The sequence below is a fragment of the Macaca nemestrina genome, chromosome X, assembly GCF_043159975.1.
Source record: "Macaca nemestrina isolate mMacNem1 chromosome X, mMacNem.hap1, whole genome shotgun sequence".
NCBI lineage: Eukaryota > Metazoa > Chordata > Mammalia > Primates > Cercopithecidae > Macaca > Macaca nemestrina.
In genome coordinates, this window is record NC_092145.1 from 6,258,490 (window position 1) to 6,278,967 (window position 20,478).

The 20,478-nt window shown below is 48.4% G+C and overlaps 2 protein-coding genes across 2 annotated transcripts in view; both read left to right on the plus strand.

The window, feature by feature from the left end:
• LOC105485057 (transmembrane protein 185A) overlaps positions 1-11,381 on the plus strand; it is a 33,594-nt gene extending 22,213 nt beyond the window's left edge. Inside the window, exons 4-7 of the mRNA XM_011747237.3 lie at positions 3,639-3,722; positions 7,485-7,661; positions 8,282-8,405; positions 9,679-11,381. Of these exons, the coding sequence (XP_011745539.1) occupies positions 3,639-3,722; positions 7,485-7,661; positions 8,282-8,405; positions 9,679-9,923 (630 nt within the window). The 3' untranslated portion in view covers positions 9,924-11,381. The remainder of the gene's footprint in view (positions 1-3,638; positions 3,723-7,484; positions 7,662-8,281; positions 8,406-9,678) is intronic.
• Positions 11,382-11,513: 132 nt separating this feature from the next.
• On the plus strand, positions 11,514-16,364 carry LOC105485092 (heat shock transcription factor family, X-linked 2). Its single transcript, XM_011747296.3, is given in 3 exon segments — positions 11,514-13,794; positions 14,631-15,300; positions 15,303-16,364. Coding segments are annotated over 3 exon segments (1,269 nt in total). The 5' UTR covers positions 11,514-13,230; the 3' UTR covers positions 15,338-16,364.
• The last annotated feature ends 4,114 nt before the right edge of the window (positions 16,365-20,478 follow it).

Here is a 20,478-nt window from a genome sequence, read left to right on the forward strand (position 1 = left end):
AGACCTAAGAGGAATTGACACTGCAGTCCTGGCACAGAATTTCTTCCTCTCCAGGAAACCACAGTTTTTGCTTTTAAGGCCTTCACCTGATTGCGTGAGGCCCACCCATGCTATGGAGGGTAGTCTCCTTTATTCAAAGTCAGTACCTTCATAGCAACACCAAGCTTAGTGTTTGATTAAATAACTGGGTACTATAGCCCAGCCAAGTTGACACTCAAAACTGACCATCTCCCCACCTCAGACCCCATGATTTAGCACCTCCCCTGCTCTCTGGTTAGCTTATACTGATGTGCCCATGTGTTTGTTTATTCATTCAATAAACATTTATCAAGTATTTACTGGATGCCAAGTCCTTTTTCCCTAAGCATAGGGGATATGCAGATGAATAAAATACCAGGACTAGTAATAGTAGTAATGAAAATAATTGCAGATAATGTTTATTGAGCACTTACTGTGTGCCAGGCATTGTGCTAGGCACATCACATGCAGTAGTTTTCTTATTAACTATTCACAACCCTGTGAGGTAGGTCCAGAGAAGATAAGTCATTTGTTCATGGCCACATGCGAAGGGGCAGAACCAGGATTCCATTTGAGTCGGCCCAACTCTAAAGCCTGGCCACATAACTACATAACTGCACAGAAGCTGAGGGCCCAAAGCTGAATACTGATGGGTTAAGGGGAGAACTAGAGGCTGTAGATGCCTGGTTTTGAGCTGTGTGGATAAAGAGTGAAGGAAGAAGACCGCAGTTGGCTTAGGAAGTAAACATAGCAGCCGTAGGGTGGGTCAGGCATATAAGCCTGGACCCCAGGTATAGGCGTGGGGGGAAGGTACCTAGACAGAGGGATGGTGATGGAGCAAGGCCCTGTGGGACTCAGGGAGAATGGGACCCGGAGCACCAGGAAGGGTTTGGCCTTGAACAAGGGGAGCTATTCCCTGATTTTCATGCTGGTGGAAAGGCCACAGCATAGGTATGACTGGTAGGTAGGAGCGAGCTATGGAGAGAGAGTATCTGATGGTCCACTTTCACCCTCCCTAGAATTCCCAGTTTATATCAGGGACTTGAGCATCCATGGATTTTGGTATCCACGGGGGGTCCTGGAACCAATCCCCCACAGATACCGAGGGACAACTATACAAGGGCTAGGACTGCATTGGGCCTGAATTGCAGAAAGTAAGTCTTTCATACATTCACACTCTTGGCATTCCTGCCCTTGGAAGAAACAACATACCAGGAGCTGAGGTCCCTCCTCCTGTGACGCAAGAACAGTACCTATGTTGGTGAGGGGGTGGTTTGGAGTAGGTTCATGCAGAGATGGGAAGGAGGAGTTGAGGGTCTGCCAGGGAGCCCTGTGTCGGGAGGAAAGGGATGGCATTTTTGGGACACATTGAAGCCTAGAGGCAGGAAACACTCCATCAGCTGAGTGGACTGTGGCAGTTCAGATCCGACGGGAGCACAAGGTGGAAAGGAAGGAACTGTGGGAGTTGAGATGAGAGGGAGCCTCTACAGAGGGATTGGGCCAAATAGGGGCCACATCCTCAGCCTGCAGAGCATGTGCTGAAGTGCCCCAGGCACCCCAGTGCACTCGCAGGGCACCAGGGGATAGTGGACATTTTGAGGAAAACAGTAATACCTGACATTTGTTGGGACACCATACAAACTACTAGCTTGAAATAGTTTACAGGTTTATTTTTAGGCCACACTACATTCCTTTCAGTGATGTCGTATCTTTAAGAAGCTGGGTTTTCGGCAGCTGCTTTGAAAACTCAGAAGGCTAGTGCTGTGTGAAAATCCAGGTGAAGAACAGGTGACAAGAGTGGGAGCACCTTGTCTGATTCCAAGGCGTGGGAAATGGTGAGCTACCTGACAGTTACACGCATCCCACTGGGAATTAGTTTTGGTTATTTAAGAATAATATTAACATTTTTCTTTAGATTTATATGAATTATTTTTTCAAGTGGCTACTTAGAAATACTAAGTTAGACGTAATTACTTAAATCAATGCAACGGTTGACATTCCTAGCCACATTAGGGATTTCTTTTGGCCTAGAGGTCTATGGAGGAATTACTAAATTCCTCATGTACCTATGTACTGAGAACTTTGGGAAGCTCTGGGCCCGGTCCCAGATTTCGATTTTGTGGGCAAGAATGTACTTTACCAGAGTGAGGAGCAGCCTGCAGGGCATTTGAACTGGAGGCAGGAGGTTAGTAAGGGGTTGCTGCAGTGGTAGGGGATGTTGAGGAAGAAGGCCTCACTAGGCAGTCATCATCAGCATAGAAAGTGGGCACGGGATTCAGGAGAAGTCTGGACGCTACAGTGGACAGGATGTGGTGACTGAATGCAACAGTGTAGGAAAAAGAATACAGGGTGATTCCCGGGCTCATGGCTTGACAAATGAGACCACTGTTGTGCCTCAAAGTGACATGGGAGGCTATAGAAAGAGAAGAGATAAGGTTCTAAGTGCAGGCGATAATGACCTCTGTTTGGGACTGGCTTCATTTGAGGTGCCTCTAGGAGAGCCGAGTGGCATATGCACAGCTGGGTTTGCTATGCAGCAGGAAGGCTAAGTTGGAGAGAGATGAGAGAACTCACCACTAAGGAGGTAATAATGGAAGCCAAGGGTCTGATTGAAATTTCTTCTCCCCCAGTCCAGGGTGCAGCAGGTGAGTGAAAATATGTGTGTTCTTGTGTCTGTCTCCCTAATGGGGAGAGAAGACTGTTTGTGGCTCTGGGGAGCATCACCATTTAAGGAGGGGGAAAAGGAGACAGAAGGAATTACCAGAGCACTCCAGAGGGCTCCAAGACTGCATGGTGGGATCTTAGAAGGCCAGGAGGAGGGGAGCAAACAGGAAAGACTCATCCACAGTATCAGTAGGATGCCAGCTGAAGTGTTTTTGCTGTCTCCTCGTTATTGGTGACTTTGATGAAAGCTGTCTACTGATGGTCATGGGGGGTGGAGGCCAGATCACAATGGAGGAAGCTGGGAATGGTAAATGAGATAGTAGGGGCTTGCATATTCATTACTGTCTCACAGAGAGAAACCTGAGGCTAAGAGGGGTCTTGGATCAAAGGATGGGGTGGGTTTATCTGGTTTGGGGTTTTTTGTTTTTAATGAGAAGGAGTTATTTCTGTGCTGCTAGGAGGGATCAATGGAATAGGTGGGGTTAAAGATACAGTAAAGAATCTATAATTGATGGCTTGATGTGACAAGGTCCTCAAGGAGCCTGAAAGGAAAGGGTGGGATCCAAGGGCAAATCTGAGGTATGAGAAGAAGGACGCACAAGGATGGTTTTGAATAGACAGTATTGTTGGTAGGGGCATGAAGGAAGCTTAGTGTCTATTGCAGTTAGCCTGTGTTCCCAGCGAACCTGGAAACAAGGTTCTCATCTGTGCTCAGGCCTCAGGCCACAAAGGGCAAGGCAGCAGAGGGGCAAGGCAGCAGGCCGAGCCATATTTCCCCTTGCCGTAATACTGCCGTGCCCCTCTGGTACCGAAAATCAGGAGTTTCCAGTGCAACATAATATTATACAAGTTACACTGTATTATAATGTGTATTGTCTTTTAGTGTGTTAACCAAATTACTGCAATATTAAATGCAAATTATACTTTGTTTAACTGATTCTTCTCTTCATTTTTAGTTAGAAATCCTGTGTTCTGTCAACATTCTCCAGTTTATATTCATTGCCTTAAGACTGGACAAGATCATCCACTGGCCTTGGCTTGTATGTAACTTTTAAAATGCTTAAATAAACTTCTTTTTTTATTATAAAAGTAATTCATATTCACTGTAGAAAGCTTGAAAAAGACAGACAAGCAGAAATAATAACCTTATAGTCACCCATAATCCCATTATGGGGAGATAACATGGTTAGTGTTTTTTATGTCTGTGTTTTATACAAACAGTTGGGATATAACTGTGTGTACCGTTTTGTATCCTGATTTTTTTGTTTTAATGTTGTATCATAAACATTTTATCATGTTAATAAAAGGTCTTTATAAACATGACTTCTTTGGGAGGCCGAGACGGGTGGATCACGAGGTCAGGAGATCGAGACCATCCTGGCTAACACGGTGAAAACCCGTCTCTACTAAAAATACAAAAAAAAACTAGCCGGGCGAGGTGGCGGGCGCCTGTAGTCCCAGCTACTCGGGAGGCTGAGCCAGGAGAATGGCGTGAATCCGGGAGGCGGAGCTTGCAGTGAGCTGAGATCCGGCCACTGCACTCCAGCCTGGGCGACAGAGCGAGACTCTGTCTCAAAAAAAAAAAAAAAACATGACTTCTAAAGTTTAATTGATACAAAATATTCTTCAAGTGCATGTATCAAACCATCCTCTTATTTCTAAAATATGGTATTTCCATTGTTGCCAGTACTGAATGATTTTAAATCATGCTGCAGTGTATATGTTTATGCATTAAAATTTTTGCCTTAATTTTTTTTTTGGTTGTTTTCTTAGGAAATAGTCCAGAAATAGTGTTACTGGGCTACAGGTTGGGAACTGTTTGAGATTCCTATATACATATACTACACTGCCAACTTGCTTTTCCAAAAGCCATACCTGGCCAGGCGCAGTGGCTTACACTTATAGTCCCAGCACTTTGGGAGGCCGAGGTGAGCTGATCACTTGAGCTCAGGAGTTCGAGACTAACCTGTGCAATGTAGCAAGACCCTGTCTCACTAGAAAAAAAAAAAAAAGCCATACCCATTTACACTCTTGCTGGTGGTGGCATCTGTCATGCTTCTAAACTGTGACTTCAGTTACTGGGCATTTGGTTGAAATTAACCGTGAATAAATGGGTGGATGGATGCAGAGACAGAAAGATAAGTGGCAAGAGAGAAATTAGAGAACACAGTATAGTTTCCACTATTAAATGCATGGAAAAAAGATAGAGACTAAAGGCAGAAGAGTTCTATTGCCACTGGGAGGTAAGGTCATGCTAGTGTTTTTGTTTCAGTTTTATTTTCTCTGTTGTTTGATGTATAATTTTGCATACAATATATTTTATGTATTAAATATAGTTACCTTTAAAAAGTAAAAAGTACAGTAAAGAATTGGGAGCAGAGAAGAAACGAAGGGAAGCTAAATACACTCCATACTTAAAAATGGGAATAATCTCTTCTGCCCAAAGCCTTTGTTTTTATTCAGCCACTCATCCTCAACTTCACAGTGCTGTATCTGGAGAATGGTCATTGGGTTCAAAACTGTTTCTGTTGTGACATGGAGGAAACATGTCCAAACAAGACCAAAGTTTTTAGTATAAGATACTGTCAGGGAAAAAAAAATGATTAGTAATTTTTAGTGCTTTCCACAAATGAGAAGAAAGATTTTTTCTGCCCTTCATCCTCTGTAGATCTCAGTTGATGAAGCAGTCTGAGTACATGTTTCCCATAGTGAGCGAGAGACAAGAAGGAAGGCTATTGAGATCTAACATTCCACCCATGAAGGAACTTCAGTAAAAAGGAGAATCTCATCACAGAACGGGGAAGGGGGAAGAAAGGCTGTGCATAGACTCTGCAGAAAAACCTACGATCAAAAACTCCAGGCTGGTCAGGAGGGGTAAAATTCCTATGCCAACTCAAATCATAGATCTAAAAGAAAATGTGAAACTATAGATCTGTTAGGAAATAACATAGGACAGAATCTTTGGGGTTTGCAATTAGGCAAAGAGTACTTAGAAATGGCACTGTTAATATAGTCCATATGAGAAAGAAATCATAAATTTGGACTTCCTCAAAATTGAAATGAAGACAGACCACAGACTGGGAGAAAATATTTGCAAAGCACACATCAAAACACTGACTTGTACTGAGAACATACAGAGAACTCTTAAAAACTCAAAAATGCAAAAAGAAACACCTACTTTAAAAATTGGCAAAAGAGTTGACAATTTGCAAATGGGATATATGCATGGGGAAAAAGCACAGGAAAAGATGCTCAATGTCATTACAGGTTAGGGAAGGCAAACTACAACCAGGATGAGGGCCCGAAACACATGGCTTCAGAATGACGAAACTCAATAACACTGACAAGGGCATGTGCCCAGGAGGATGCAGAGGAACTGGGACACTCCAGTGTCACTGGGGGGAAGGCAGATGGTACAGGCATTGTGGAAAATGGTTTGGCAGTTTCTCATGCAGTTAAAAGCACATTTACCCTGGGATGTGGCTGCCCCACACCTAAGTATTTACCCTAGGAAGTGAAAGGGCGCAGCCAGGTAGAAACCCACACTCTAGTGTTTGTAGCCACCGTGTTTGTGATAGCCAAGGGCTGGAAACCATCCGCAGCGGAGGGCTGGGTAAACAAACTGTAGGCATCGATACAATGAAATACCACTCAGCAATGAGAGGGTCCACCTGTGGATACAGGGAGGGAACAATTTGGATGAATCTCAGAGGCATTATGTGGATGGCGGGAAGCCAGTCTCAACAGTCTTGTCTCGCGATGTCATCTACATAAAGTTCCAGCAGAGACAAAAGTACAGTGACGGAGAACAGATCAGTGTTTGCCGGGCTAATGGTGGGACAGTGTGATAGTGGAGGGACAGCACGAGAGAGTTTTGCAGGGTGACAGACTTCTTCCGCATCCTGTCTATGGCTGTGCGAATCTACACTTGTGTGAATACTCAGGGAACGCACACTAAAAGAAGACAGTCACTTTTCCTGCTGTATGATAGATAATTAATAAAAAGGGAGAACAGAGAAGTGTCGTCCCAGGGGGCAGGCCAGGAGGGCGATGACGTGTCACAGGGGAGCCTTGGCCAAGTGGCATCCCCAGAACTCATCCTCTGGGCTTGTGTGTGGATGAGACAAGGTCTACCTGGTACGACAGCAACATACTTGGAATGCACCCTTGCCGTGGAGGCAGGGACCCGGCAGCCCTATGTATCCAGCATCAACCTGTATCCAGCATCAACCTGTATCCAGCATCAACCTGTCAAGTTCACTAACTTGGTAGGGGTGAGGTTAGGGATCCTTAGGAGCCCAGGCAGCCACACTTTCCGGGGAGCCCTTTCCCATTTGTGTTGCCAAAGTACCCTCAGCAGGTTGTGGGAATGTTGGCTGTGAAGAGAGTCTGTTGTGGTGAGATCTTGTGTGTGTGCACAGGGTGACAGCTGTGTCCCGTTTCCTGGGAAGCTGTGATGGCAGCAGAGCCTGGGGGAGCCTGAGCGAGTGTGAGAGGGTGGGCCTCTGGAAGAGTAGAGGCTGCGGAGCCAGATGCAGGGCTGTCTGTCACCCAAAAGAAGACGGACTGAGGACTCACTGAGCGTTTGTGTCATAAACGGTGGCAGCAGGCCCCATAGTGAACATACCATACCTTTTCCGTCCTGAGCGATCCTCGCAGCAGTCCTGGGAGGTAGAACGTCCTTATTCAGCTCGCGGGAGGGACCGCCTTAACTGGAGAGACACAGCAAGGTGCTAAAGGTGCCTTCCATCAGAGGCCGGGTGGGAAGCTCTAAAGAGACTTCTTCTCTCCCCCACTCCCAGGTTGTGTGTGTCCCGCTGTGGATTCTCATGTCTTTTCTGTGCCTGGTGGTCCTCTACTACATCGTGTGGTCCGTCTTGTTCTTGCGCTCTATGGATGTGATTGCCGAGCAGCGCAGGACACACATAACCATGGCCCTGAGCTGGATGACCATCGTCGTGCCCCTTCTCACGTTTGAGGTAAGCGTTCCACGGGAAGCCTCTTCAGCCCCGGAAGCTTGCGCTTCCCCTGACAGGATTCTGCACCCCTGGAAAGGCAGCCTCTGTCCGTCAGGCTCACAGTGAGCCCACTCCAGGAGAGGGGAGAGAACACGGCCATCTCTGGGAGGGAGATTTGGAGAAAGGAAAGCATCCTTCCTTTCTCTTGGGGGCAGTGTGTGGGCCTGGCAGGGAGAAGAGTGCACCGTTTTTAGCCATGGTGCCTCTGTATGGCTCCAGTTTCCACTTTGGAAAAGCAGAGTTGGATGCCGGATTTATGTATTGGAGTCACATGGAGAATTCTAGAATGGGAGCTGTTGACTCCTTAGAACAAACACTGGGAAGAGTTTGCCATAAAACTGCTGGCATTGCGAACTTTTCAAGTGGAGAGGCTACTGCTGAGCTCTGAAGAGGGACATAAAAGCTCATTTGGAGTTTTACCCATGGATGGGTGGTTTCCTGCCTTTTCCTGCGGTGCTGATGTTCCCTCTTCTGGGAGCCCATGCCGGGGTGGGGTGGTGGGGAGGAGCTGCCTAATGAGGTCTGGCTTCCACCTCTATCCATTTTCGATGTTGGCATCAACAGGGACTATGTCTCTTTAGATTCTGCTGGTTCACAAACTGGATGGCCACAACGCCTTCTCCTGCATCCCGATTTTTGTCCCCCTTTGGCTCTCGTTGATCACGCTGATGGCAACCACATTTGGACAGAAGGGAGGAAACCACTGTATGTACTCAGCATTTGAGAAGTCCTTGGTGTGTATGTGGGGTGGGACCATGGGGTGGGGGATGGATAGAAGTCTAGGAAGGGATGAGTCTCCGAGGGCCCCAATTTAGAAGCTTGTGTGGGAAAGCGAGGGCTGGGGAAATTCTGGGACCCTCTAAGGGAAGGGCATGCCATAACTCCGGTGTTCCGCTGGCCTGCACTGGGACTTTTCTCGCAGCGCACGCTGCCATTTGAGGTAGAACCAGACAAGGCAGGCAACCTCTCAGAGATCCCGTTCCCTCCTCTGCAAAATGGGGATCAAGATAGATTTTTCCCAGGCCTGTGAGGGTTTGATGGAAAATCCACATCTCCCACCCAAACCCTGGGATTCATCCTAGGTCCCTGTTGGCCCCTCTGCCTCCCCCATATCCTTGCTGCCATCACCTGAGCCTTGCCTGTCTTGCCTTGCTAGTACTCTATTCCCCTCCATCTGCTTGCTGAGGCAGACACTGCCAAAATGATCTCTGCAGAGGGTGCCTTCCTGGCGAGGCTGTGAGCTCCATGGCATGGAAGCCCAGAGCACTGCCCTTCGGAAAGCCAGTGGGTTTGGGGGCCGGGCCTCACTGCAGCCCAGCAGCCCAGGCTATGCTTGCTGTTTGTGCCTCTGCCCCGCCGGGAGCAGGGAGGGCCTGCACCGAGCTGACACTCCAGTAGCATTGGGACTGGGAAAGTGGCTTTAAGGTGGCTCCATGAGTTCAGGCCCCCTCCTGGCCAGGACCCATGCATGACTACTGCCCTCGCAGATTCTAGAGGGTGATGGAAATCGTGTTTTTGGGTGGCACTGTCATCCGTGAGTTTATCCTGGCTGGAGAAGATTAGCGGAAGACACCATAGTCTACGCACCGCAGATATTTTGAGACTCCCTGGAGCAGTAGTTCTCAAACTTGGGCACCCAGCAGAATCCCAAAAGGGCCAGAAAAAGGGGACCGCTGGAGTCCACCCTAGCCCGACTCAGTTTCTGGAAGTCTGGGCTGGGGCCCGAGAATGGCATCCCTAAATAGACCCCGGGGACGCTGTCCCTGCCAGTCCGGGAACCTCACTCAGACAACCACAGAGCTAGCATTTGTACTTCTCCCCCATTTTGGGTACTCAAGCCCTGTTCAGGCTTTGTGACTCAGGAGTCTGGATAAAGTACATTATGACGTTGTAGGAGTGAAACTTCTTGTTATGGAAAGAAAGTTAACAGGAAGGTCAGTTGAGCTCGTGTGTGAAACAAAAAATTCTTATTTTTCAGGGTGGTTTGGTATCCGCAAAGATTTCTGTCAGTTTCTGCTTGAAATCTTCCCATTTCTACGAGAATATGGAAATATTTCCTATGATCTCCATCACGAAGATAATGAAGAAACCGAAGAGACCCCAGTTCCGGAGCCTCCTAAAATCGCACCCATGTTTCGAAAGAAGGCCAGGGTGGTCATTACCCAGAGCCCTGGGAAGTATGTGCTCCCACCTCCCAAATTAAATATCGAAATGCCAGATTAGATGCCACTTCCGGGGACAGAGCTAAAGTGGACTGCGACGCACTCTCTCCACCTTCCTCTGCCCCCTCGTTCACCCCACAAACCAGAACCAGTACTGGAGCTGGGTCTCCAGGTACGTCCATCTCATGCCTTGTTTGCATCCTGCGCCTATCAGCCACTCACCACGACGGGACGTGGAAGTGGCAGGTGACAGGGGTGTGTGCCAGCAGATGTGGATGCCAGGAAGAGTGTGAGAACAGGGGCGGGATTTCCATCTGTCTGGGAGGGGCCCCAGGTACCCCTCTTCCTCGTCAGACCCACCGGGGGATGGCTGCTTACCAGGTCCGCAAAAGGAACATCTGTCTACACGGTGCTGAAATCCCAATCAAAAATGTTGTTTAGAAATGTTTCTCTACGGGGCTGACCTCCTGCAGCTCGCTCAGCACTCCCAGGTCCTTAGCACTCCCAGGTCGTAGCTGGCGCAGTCAGTAGGAACTGTAACTATGTCTCTGATGCACCACGTGTTTAGACACAGCACAGTCCTTTTTTCTGTTCCTACGGTGGAAGTAGTTTCTCTTTGGGCATGCTGACAGCACTTTTTCATAGCCTCACCGATGAGCCCTTTCTGCGGGAGTGACTCCATGCCTGTATACAGAGTATTTATACAAATGTTTTAGCATCTTCATATGCGGTGTTAACCCCTAGTTCTGTACAGCATATTCTGTTCAAGTATTTTTTTACAAGCTTGTGCTGTAGGCACATGCCTTCTGCTGCAGAAGTGGACACCCGTGGCACACCCACCCCGCCCCAGTGGGGTGCCATGCCTTCCTGGGACATTGCCACTTCTGCCCTGGAACTCATGCAGGTACGTAGTAGCTGCTATTGCCAGAACAGCAAAGCCAAGCAAGAGATGGTCCATGCTTTTCTGACGTTCTCAGAATAGTGGCTAGCCTAAAACCTGACAAGCGCTGCTTGAAGCCGGAACACTGGAGAATGTTGCTGAGAGCAGAAATGGCCACGCGGGTCACGATTATGCTTGGGAAAGTCTCAGGCTTCCCTCCTGCCAGCAACAAGAACGCTTTGGGGTAGGCACGATGTTTTCACGTGTGCGTGCCGTTTCTCCAAGCACTGCAGGTTCTGCCGTGTGCCGGAGGCTACAAGTTTAACATCCTCCTTCCCGAAAACAAATAGGTCCTATGCTGAAAAAAGGGTAAAAAATGAGTATTGATCTTCTCAGCCAGGAGAAGAGTGTGGCGTTTTAACACGACCAACTGCTCGCCGGCATACTTGGGGTTAATTCAACTCTGCTGCGAACATGACTCCGCCCCTGGCACTGGCCTCCAGCAAGCCTGCTCTTTTTGGGGTACGGGGGAGCAGGATGGTTTAGCCTTTCCTGCTCAGTGTGTAAAAAAATGTAGCGAAAGCCACTATTTTTGCTCTCTTAAGCTGTTCAATAAACTGGTTCCTCGTTTTACATGTGCACGATGTGTATCTTATTTGCTGGATGGCCCAGGAACTGGAATGGCCCTCTCAGCCAGCCTCAGAGGAAAGAAATCTCCAGCTGGCACAGGCAGCCGAGTGAGGCTGGCGGCTGCTGGGACACAGCCTTTAGAACGAGTCCTTGAGCGCACAGCTCCCAGGGATATATGGGGTAGCGGGAAGGAGGGGACGCTGCGCAGATGCCACTGTTGGCTGGGCTACACCGTGCCACACTTGTTACTGCTTAGGAGGCTTTCTGGAGTGTTCCTCGGGTGCTAAGACAGTCTGCAGCAGACACTGTCCTTTTACTGCTGCTGGCCCTCGTTTGCTCCCCAGTCATGTCAACAGCTGAGGACTGCTCATGCTGCAACAAAAGGCTCTGCAATTGCTGTCTAGCTAGCTCTAGCTGTCTCTAGAGTTCTGCCTGAACTGAAACTCAAGTGGGGTTGAGCTCATGACTTGCGGCAATTGATGAGGAAATCCACCAGTTGCTGTGGCTGGAAGGATTTTCAGTCCTGTGGGTTGTAACCAGAGGCCACAGGTGGATTCTGCCTTAGGCTCATGAGATTTCCGACCTGCTGTTCAAGAAAATGCCTTGTGAAGTGACAACAGTAGCTATGACCCAACTGCCAGGTGCCTTGCTAGTTCCTATTCGTCCCACTGGATCCTCACAGCCCTGGGAAGCAGGTGCTACTACTCTTATCCCCAGGAGGAGACAGAGGCTGAGAGAGGTTAAGTGACGTGCCCAAGTCACACAGCTTGGCAGCGGCCGGGTCGAGACACCAGCATCAGCAGTCTGTTTGCAGACCCCTCACCATCACCCCCTGAGCCAGTGCGTCTTAGGCCCTGGGGTCAGGATGTCTCAAGCGTGGAGGCATCACTGGTTTGTGGAAGTCTCTGGAAGGTCCCTGAGCTCTGTGCCCAGAATTGAGTCAGGGAAATCTGTAGAGAGGTGGCCCTGTGTGTGGGGACAGTGTGTGACACAGACACTGCTTTGGAGGGACGCCTCTCCCATGACCTCCTAGCATCACATCCCAAAGGAACAACTGTTGCAGAGATGGACCTCTGGGCACAAACCCACGTGCGTTTCTCTGGAGACACTGGCCAAGGAAAACAAGACATGCTCGAAGGCCAACAGCTGCATGCCCCACCACGATGTGACCGCAGAGAGCCGGGATGTAGAAGAGTGTCTCTGCTTGGTGGGGGGACACATGCAGGCCAAGGAGAGGCGGGAAGAAGGCAGCCTCCGACTTGCCACTGGACTGCATGGCGACGCTGGTGGGGCAGTCAGCTAAGCCATTTGCGTAAGTGGCCTTCGGGCATCTGCGTGCTGGGGACCGACAGTGGGGGTGTGTTAGGTGGATCTGTATGGAGCACATTGCTGCCGCTGGCTAGGACAGGGTAGAAAGGGGGCGTGGCTACAGCCTGACCCGTGGGCACCATCCTACCCTTTATTCTGTGCTTCAAAGGGTCAGTCGTGCTGGTGTCTGTGGGCTCATGACTCAGACGGTGAGCTCTGACCTTCCTGAGCCAGGGCTTTGCTGTGGTTCTGCCTGGCTCAGGAGCTCTGGGACAAGGGGACCGCTCCAGGTCTGCACCTAAGGTGTGGCAGGGCCCCTCGACACTCCTGTGTACTAGTGTCGTCTTTCCCATTGAAATGACTGTGAGGACTAGAATGTGCACGGGCAGATGGGCAGCTACTTGTCTGCCTTGGCCCTTTATTACATAACTTGCTGGGTTTGTGGAGATGTCATCCCCCCAGCAGTCAGAGCCCGTTTGTGATGTCGTGGGGCTGGTTACATGACTGCCAAGGGGTGCTGCTGGCCACACTGCACTAGCAAGTTTGCCAGATGGAGGACAAGCCATCACTGAGTGTGGCTCTCTGTGAAGAAAGAAATGCGAGAGGACAGGGTCATGGCTTGGACAGGGTGCCTTTTCCTCCCCAGTTGCACTCAGAGACCTACCTTCACCCAGCAGATCCTTCCCCTGCCTGGGATGACCCAGTGTCCACTGGGAGCCCTAACTTCAGGCTGCTGACAGAAGAAATCGCTTTCCAAGCTCTGGCCGAGGAGGCTTCGTTCAGAAGGCCGCGCCCTGATGGTGACATCCCGCCCCAGGGAGAAGACAATCTCCTCTCCCTCCCTTTTCCGCAGAAACTGTGGAGACTGGTCAGCAGCAATCAGTTTTCATCCATCTGGTGGGATGAAGGAGGGGCTTCTATAGTGATCAATCAAAAACTCTTTGAAAAGGAGATTCTCGAAAGGGACGTCGCACACAAAGTGTTTGCCACGGATTCAATAAAGAGCTTCTTCCGCCAGCTAAACTTGTATGGCTTCCGAAAACGGCGTCAATGCTCTTTCAGGACCCTCACCCACGTTTTCCCTGCACAAAGGCCGGTCTCCATCTTGAATAAGGTAATGAACGACAAGCCTCTGGAGGGGTTAAGTCTGTGGGCTCTGGGTCCCGGTCAGGTGGAAGTCCCAGGACTGCCTCCTGGGAAGTGGGCGACCTCAGGCAGGGTGTGGGGCCATCACTGTGGGCCTATGTCTCCCTCTGGGTGGAGGTGACATGAACTAAGAGTGAATGTGGGGAGAGGGCTGAGGATGGTGCCGGCCCCTCTGGAGTGTGTAAAATATCACAGGTGCTAAGTAGCCGTATCTGCATGTCCTCCTACCCGGGACCAGCCATGTCCTCTGGTGGTTGCTGTGTCCCCCTGACTCCATAGCGCTTTACCCTGTGAGGTGAGCAGGCCAGGGGAGTCTGGTATTTGTACCACTATCACCCTAGCTGGTGTCGGAGAAGTGCTCAAGTTGAAGCGCTGAAGGGCGCCTGGCACAGGAGGTGCAGACGCTCCTGCTGCCCTTGGTAGGTGGGGCCCCTGCTGTGGAAGAGCCAGTGCCCAGGACCTCCAGCCCAGCCGGGGTGCATTCTGTTGCCAGCTGACACTGTGGGGGAGGCCCAGAATCATCCTTCCTCCTGGTCTGCAACTTCAAAGACCCTTTCCGCCGGCCGTGGCCACCCTAATCTGCCATTTTGAGGCTTTTTCCAAGACGGAAAGGCCCGCCACAAATTGGTAAACCTTGATGATGTGAACGCGAGTCCCCAGCTTCCTTTGGGGACTGGGACCTTTTCCAGAAAAGTCCTCCTGGGCCAGTAGAGTTCTCTTGCACAGGGGCGTAGATGGTTGGGAGTTGCAGTTCATCCTTGTGACTTGCAGTTTCCTTTTCTTTATTTAAACTTTGACTCATAGTTAGAGTTCTACTGCCATCCCTACTTTCAAAGAGACTCCCCTCACCTCCTCGTGAGGATGAAGAGAAGAGTGGGCATCAAGTCTGCACCAGGACATCAGGAGGAGGACAAGCCAGAAGCTGCTGGATCCTGTCTGGCACCAGCAGACACTGAGCAACAAGATCACACATCTCCGAATGAGAATGATCAGGTCACACCGCAACACCAGGAAGCGGTGGGTCCCAACACCCAAATCAGAAGTGTCTCTGCTCTACCAGCAAGTCCTGTGATGGTGCCCGATCCCGCCATGGCAAGTGACAACACTCCAGTGACCCAGCCAGCCGGCGAGTGGTCAGAGGGCAGCCAGGCTCACGTCACTCCGGTGGCCGCTGTCCCTGGGCCTGCAGCGCAGCCATTCCTCTCTGTCCCCGGATCTCCCACCCAGATGAATTCTTACAGGCCTGTGGTGGCCCTTCCCACAGCGTCCCCCAGTACCCTTGCCATGGAGACCACAGGACTTCCTGCGCCTGGCATGCTGCCCTTTTGCCATCTCTGGGTGCCGGTGACCCTAGTGGCTGCTGGGGCTGCACAGCCTGTTGTCTCCATGGCCATGTTCCCCCATCCCCTAGCTCTGCACCACCATTGCCCCCACAGCCACCGCACATCACAGTACATGCCAGCTAGCGATGGCCCCAGGCATACCCAGACTATGCAGACCAGCGCACATAGAGGCGAGCATTTGGGCAGAATATGTGCCGGTCCATAAATGTGTCACAAAATGAGTAATTTTCTGACTGCACAAAAGAGTCTTCATGGTCTCCGTCCTTTTTGTTTCTTTGCAGTCGAGTACCCCCTCCGACATCTTTGGCTTGCATGATAAAGACTTCAGCCTAACACACCTCCCTGGAAAAATGCCCAGGAGATACTCGAGCAGGTGCTGGGTTTTAGGAAGCCCCGCAGACATCCTGCCTCTGCTCATTAAAAATTACCTGGAGCTGGCCAGGTGCGGTGGCTCACGCCTGTAATCCCAGCACTTTGGGAGGCCGAGGCGGGCGGATCACAGGTCAGGAGATCGAGACCATCCTGGCTAACACGGTGAAACCCTGTCTCTACTAAAAATACAAAAACTTACCCGGGCGTAGTGGCAGGCGCAGGTAGTCCCAGCTACTCAGGAGGCTGAGGCAGGAGAATGGCGTGAACCCGGGAGGCGGAGCTTGTAGCGAGACGAGATCGCGCCACTGCACTCCAGCCTGGGCGACAGAGGGAGATTCCGTCTCAAAAAAAAAAAATTACCTGGAGCTGCTCGCTGAGTGCCAATTGTGGTGCTAGCATTGATGGCCGAGGGTTCACAATGTCACTGTGTTGCTGGCCATACCTTGTCGTGGCGGTGCCTTTATATAACAGGATCTTCACTTTACACACAGATGAGATCACGTCTGGCTTTGTCATTGGGTTAAAAAGTGCCCTTGTTACTTGCGGAGGTCACAGATGCCACCAAGGAGTCCTACGGGTTTACGGTTTAGAGGGTGCTCATTAGTGTCTGGTGGACAGGATTTACGTTTGGCTTTTATGTCTGTACTGGAGCCGGTGGGGTTTTTTACTTCCTTCCTTGATTCCCCCACTACGCCCCCACTTTTTCTTTTTTTGAGACGGAGTCTCGCTCTGTCGCCCAGGCTGGAGTGCAGTGGCCGGATCTCAGCTCACTGCAAGCTCCGCCTCCCGGGTTCACGCCATTCTCCTGCCTCAGCCTCCCGAGTAGCTGGAACTACAGGCGTCCGCCACATCGCCCGGCTAGTTTTTTGTATTTTTTTAGTAGAGACGGGATTTCACCACGTTAGCCAGGATGGTCTCGATCTCCTGACCTCATGATCCACCCGTCTCGGCCTCCCAAAGTGCTGGGATTACAGGCTTGAGCCACCGCGCCCGGCCGCCCCCACTTTTTCTTTCTTGTTTTTTTTCCTTCCTTCCTTCCTTCCTTCCCGTCTCTCTCTCTCTGTCTCTTTCGCTCCCTCCATTCCTTCCTTCTCTTTCTTTCTTTTTGAGTCAAAAATTAATTTAAAAGATGTCATGTTTTAACTAAGGAAGCAGCCTTTTCTGGTGACTTGGAGTGTTCAACTTAGAACACATGCTATCATCAATGAGCCTCTTTGGCTGAATGATCTGAGGAAATAGGTTCAAGTTCTTACTGTAGACACAACTGGGCACAGACATCAAAACAGCTCTGAAATCAGGGCGTGCAGACAGCCCCAACACCGACACATATCCCTGTCTGTGATTTTTAATTTGACAGTAGGTGGCAGAGTCCTGGGAGAAGTGGGAAGAGGCCGTAAGAGAATGCAGACATGGGAATGGATTCACAGTCCAGCCATGGTCTGCAGGTGGATCTCCCTGTCTCGACCTGCTCACTTACAAATGGGTGCTCATTTACAAATTGGTGTGAATCACATTTCATCATTTGTGAGCTCCTTAGCTTCCAAGAAGTACAATTTTCACATGTATTTCTTGGACTTTATACATATGCCTCCAGAGTTTGAATCATGCAAAGATGCTGCCACCTAAAAACCTCTTTCCTGGCCGGGCACGGTGGCTCATGCCTGTAATCCCAGCACTTTGGGAGGCTGAGGTGGGTGGATAGTGAGGTCAGGAGATCGAGACCATCCTGGCTAACACGGTGAAACCCTGTCTCTACTAAAAATACAAAAAAAAAAAAAAAAAAAAATTAGCCAGGCGTTGTGGCAGGAGCCTGCAGTCCCAGCTACTTGGGAGGCTGAGGCAGGAGAATGGTGTAAACTTGGGAGGCGGAGTTTGCAGTGAGCTGAGATGACGCCACTGCACTCCAGCCTGGGCGATAGAGTGAGACTCCGTCTCAAAAAACAAAACAAAACAAAACAAAAACTCTTCCCTACAAATTTATACTGCTCCAATCCTGGTTTTCCTGTAAATCTCAGCTTGACGCAGTGGCTCACGCCTGTCATCCCGGCACTATGGGAGACTGAGGCAGGTGGATCACGAGGTCAGGAGTTCAAGACCAGCCTGGCCAAGATGGTGAAACCCTGTCTCTACTAAAAATACAAAAATTAGCCAGGCACATTGGCAGGCACCTGTAATCCCAGCTACTCAGGAGGCTGAGGCAGGACAATCGCTTGAACTCGGGGCGCAGAGGTTGCAGTGAGTCAAGACCACGCCACTGCACTCCAGCCTGGGTGACAGAGTGAGACTCTGTCTCAAAAAAAGAAAAAAAAGAAAAAAAATACTGTTAAAAGAAAGGGACAAAAATATATAGATGGAGAGAAAATATTAGTAATCTGATGTCTGATAACTCATATGCTAAATAAATACCAAACTTTTAACATTCAACCATTTGGAAACAAAGAATCCAATTAAAGATGGAAATCATTTGAAGACATTCACCAATGAAGATACACATATGAAAAGATGATCGCCATTAATTATTCACTAATAATGCAAATGTCAACAGCACTAAGATTCCTCTACCCACCTTTTACAATGGATAGAATTCAAATACCTCAGAATTCCAAATTCTGGAGAGGATGTGGAATTCTCATTCATAGCTGGTAGACAAGAAAAATGTTACATTCACTCTAGAAGGCCTTTTGGCCCTTTCTTAGGTAGTAAAACAGACTTACCATTAGACCCATCAGTCGTACTCCTAGGTTTTACCTAAGTGAATTGGAAACTTGGGTTCTCCCATGGAAAATCGTGTACACGAATGTATATAGTAGTTTATTCATAATCACCAACCAAGATGTCCTTGAAGAGGTGAATGGGTAAAACCAATGGGACATCCACAAACTGAAAGTGTATTCAAAGTTCAGTCTACCCTCAAATATTCCAGGACAGGAAATTTTGGAGGCCAGTTCAGCCAAGTGGCAAGGGAAAATGAATCACCATCTTATCTCAACTCTTCCAATGCATCCAAAACAAGGGCAATTGTTCAACTCATTCTCCCAGGCTCCCTCTCCTGGATTCAAAAACAGATGAAGGCACCCAAGCACTCATGAAAAGAATTTGTGAGGCAAGTGTTCACTCATATCGCAGCACATCTCATAAACAGATAATCACATATCCAACACAACAGTGGATTAACCGAAGAAGCCACCTGTATGCGTGGAATAAGAATACGATTAAATGTTAGCAAAAAATTCAATTCTAATTCCCTGCATACAAGATAGACTAGAAGAAAAAAAACAGTCATGACAATGGGTACAGGAAAAGGCTCTGAAAGAAATTCTATGTAAGTACAAATTAACAACGTTTAGCAAACTAACATTAAAAGGAACTTCCATTTCCTAAAATCAGCAGCAAGCATATGTAAATGTGAAATGTCAGAAGCTCTGCCATTCACGGCAGTGACCAGTCATTGACATATGCTGTCACCATTACCATCCACATCTGCAGTGAATATCAAAATGAAAAAGAGCCAGAGCTATGGATGACAAAATGAAAATGAGATACCAAGACTGCAAAGAAACAGATAGTATGTGTTAACTATATGACTGTCTGCATAGAAAATTCAAAGGAATAGACACATTGATTATTCAAATGAGTAAAAGACTTCAGAAAACATCATATAGAAGATCATTACAGCAAAGTCAAGAGCCTTGCCACACAAAAGCAACTTAGTGCATAAAATAGAAAATAGAAAATATACCATTCACAACAGCATTAAAATCCACAATGTGAATAAGAAGAGCCTAACAAGACCTTTATGGAAGCAACTGTGCGAAGTTGCTGATAGACTCAGGGAATAAATTCAAGTAAATGGATCTGTATACCATATTCCTTGATGGGGAACAGAATATGGCAAAGATGTAAATGCCACTTAAATACAGAGTGAGTGCCTTAACTGTCATTGCCAAAGTGACAACCAAGCTCAGGTTGCTGTGCTCTGCTCCCCAAATCAACCCCAGAAAAATATAGAAGGGAAAAGACAAAATATATATGTGTGTGTGTGTGTGTGTGTGTATACACACACATCAACATCAAAACAGAGAAAGCCCTGGGGATGACTTAAGACTGTGCTCAACTAGTACTTGTGTTTGGGTCCAGGGAGCAGCAGGGAAATCGAGGAGGTCTGTACCCTGCATAGATGGCAGATTACAGGATAGGTAGGAGAACGTGTTTAACATTTCACCCCATATCATCGCAAAGCCTGAGGCAACACCACAAAATCTGGTGCCAGTAGCCCTGGGGTAATATCAGGACACCAGGAAATTTGAGTTGATTTAGACACTATGGCTCCAGAGTTCTGCTAACCACCACCTGAAACAAACTTAGTAGGGGAAGACCCACCTTCCAAAAACTTATTATTGTAATGGAATATAAAGAATGAACTAGGAATAGAATAGTAAGTATGTGTGAAACCCACATACTAGGAGTAGATATTAATAAAATATGTGTGCATATATGTAGTATAAAGTCTACAAATACAAACGAATATGTATCTAAAGATATATAAGTACAGATAATTATACATATGATATAAAGATATAGATGCATGTATATATACATATAAGCATAAATGTATATGATGTCTAAAACAGGTATGTATGTAAACAAAATGTACATATAACATATATAATGTACATATACAATGTAAAATTTATTACCATATGAATGAGGATTAAAATATGAAAATCACTGATCTGGACTCTGATATGTCGGATACCTTCAAAACACATGGCTTCTCCAAATCTCTTGCTGCTGCTCAGCCTCTTCCCTGTAAAAATAAATCTTTTAGGACAAAAGGTTTGCAAAGTCTAGCTCTGGCTGGGGAGGAGCCCCCATGGGAAGGTGTGCATCTTCGCTCAGAGGTCCTACAATCACAGGTGCTGCAGCCCCCCAGGGAG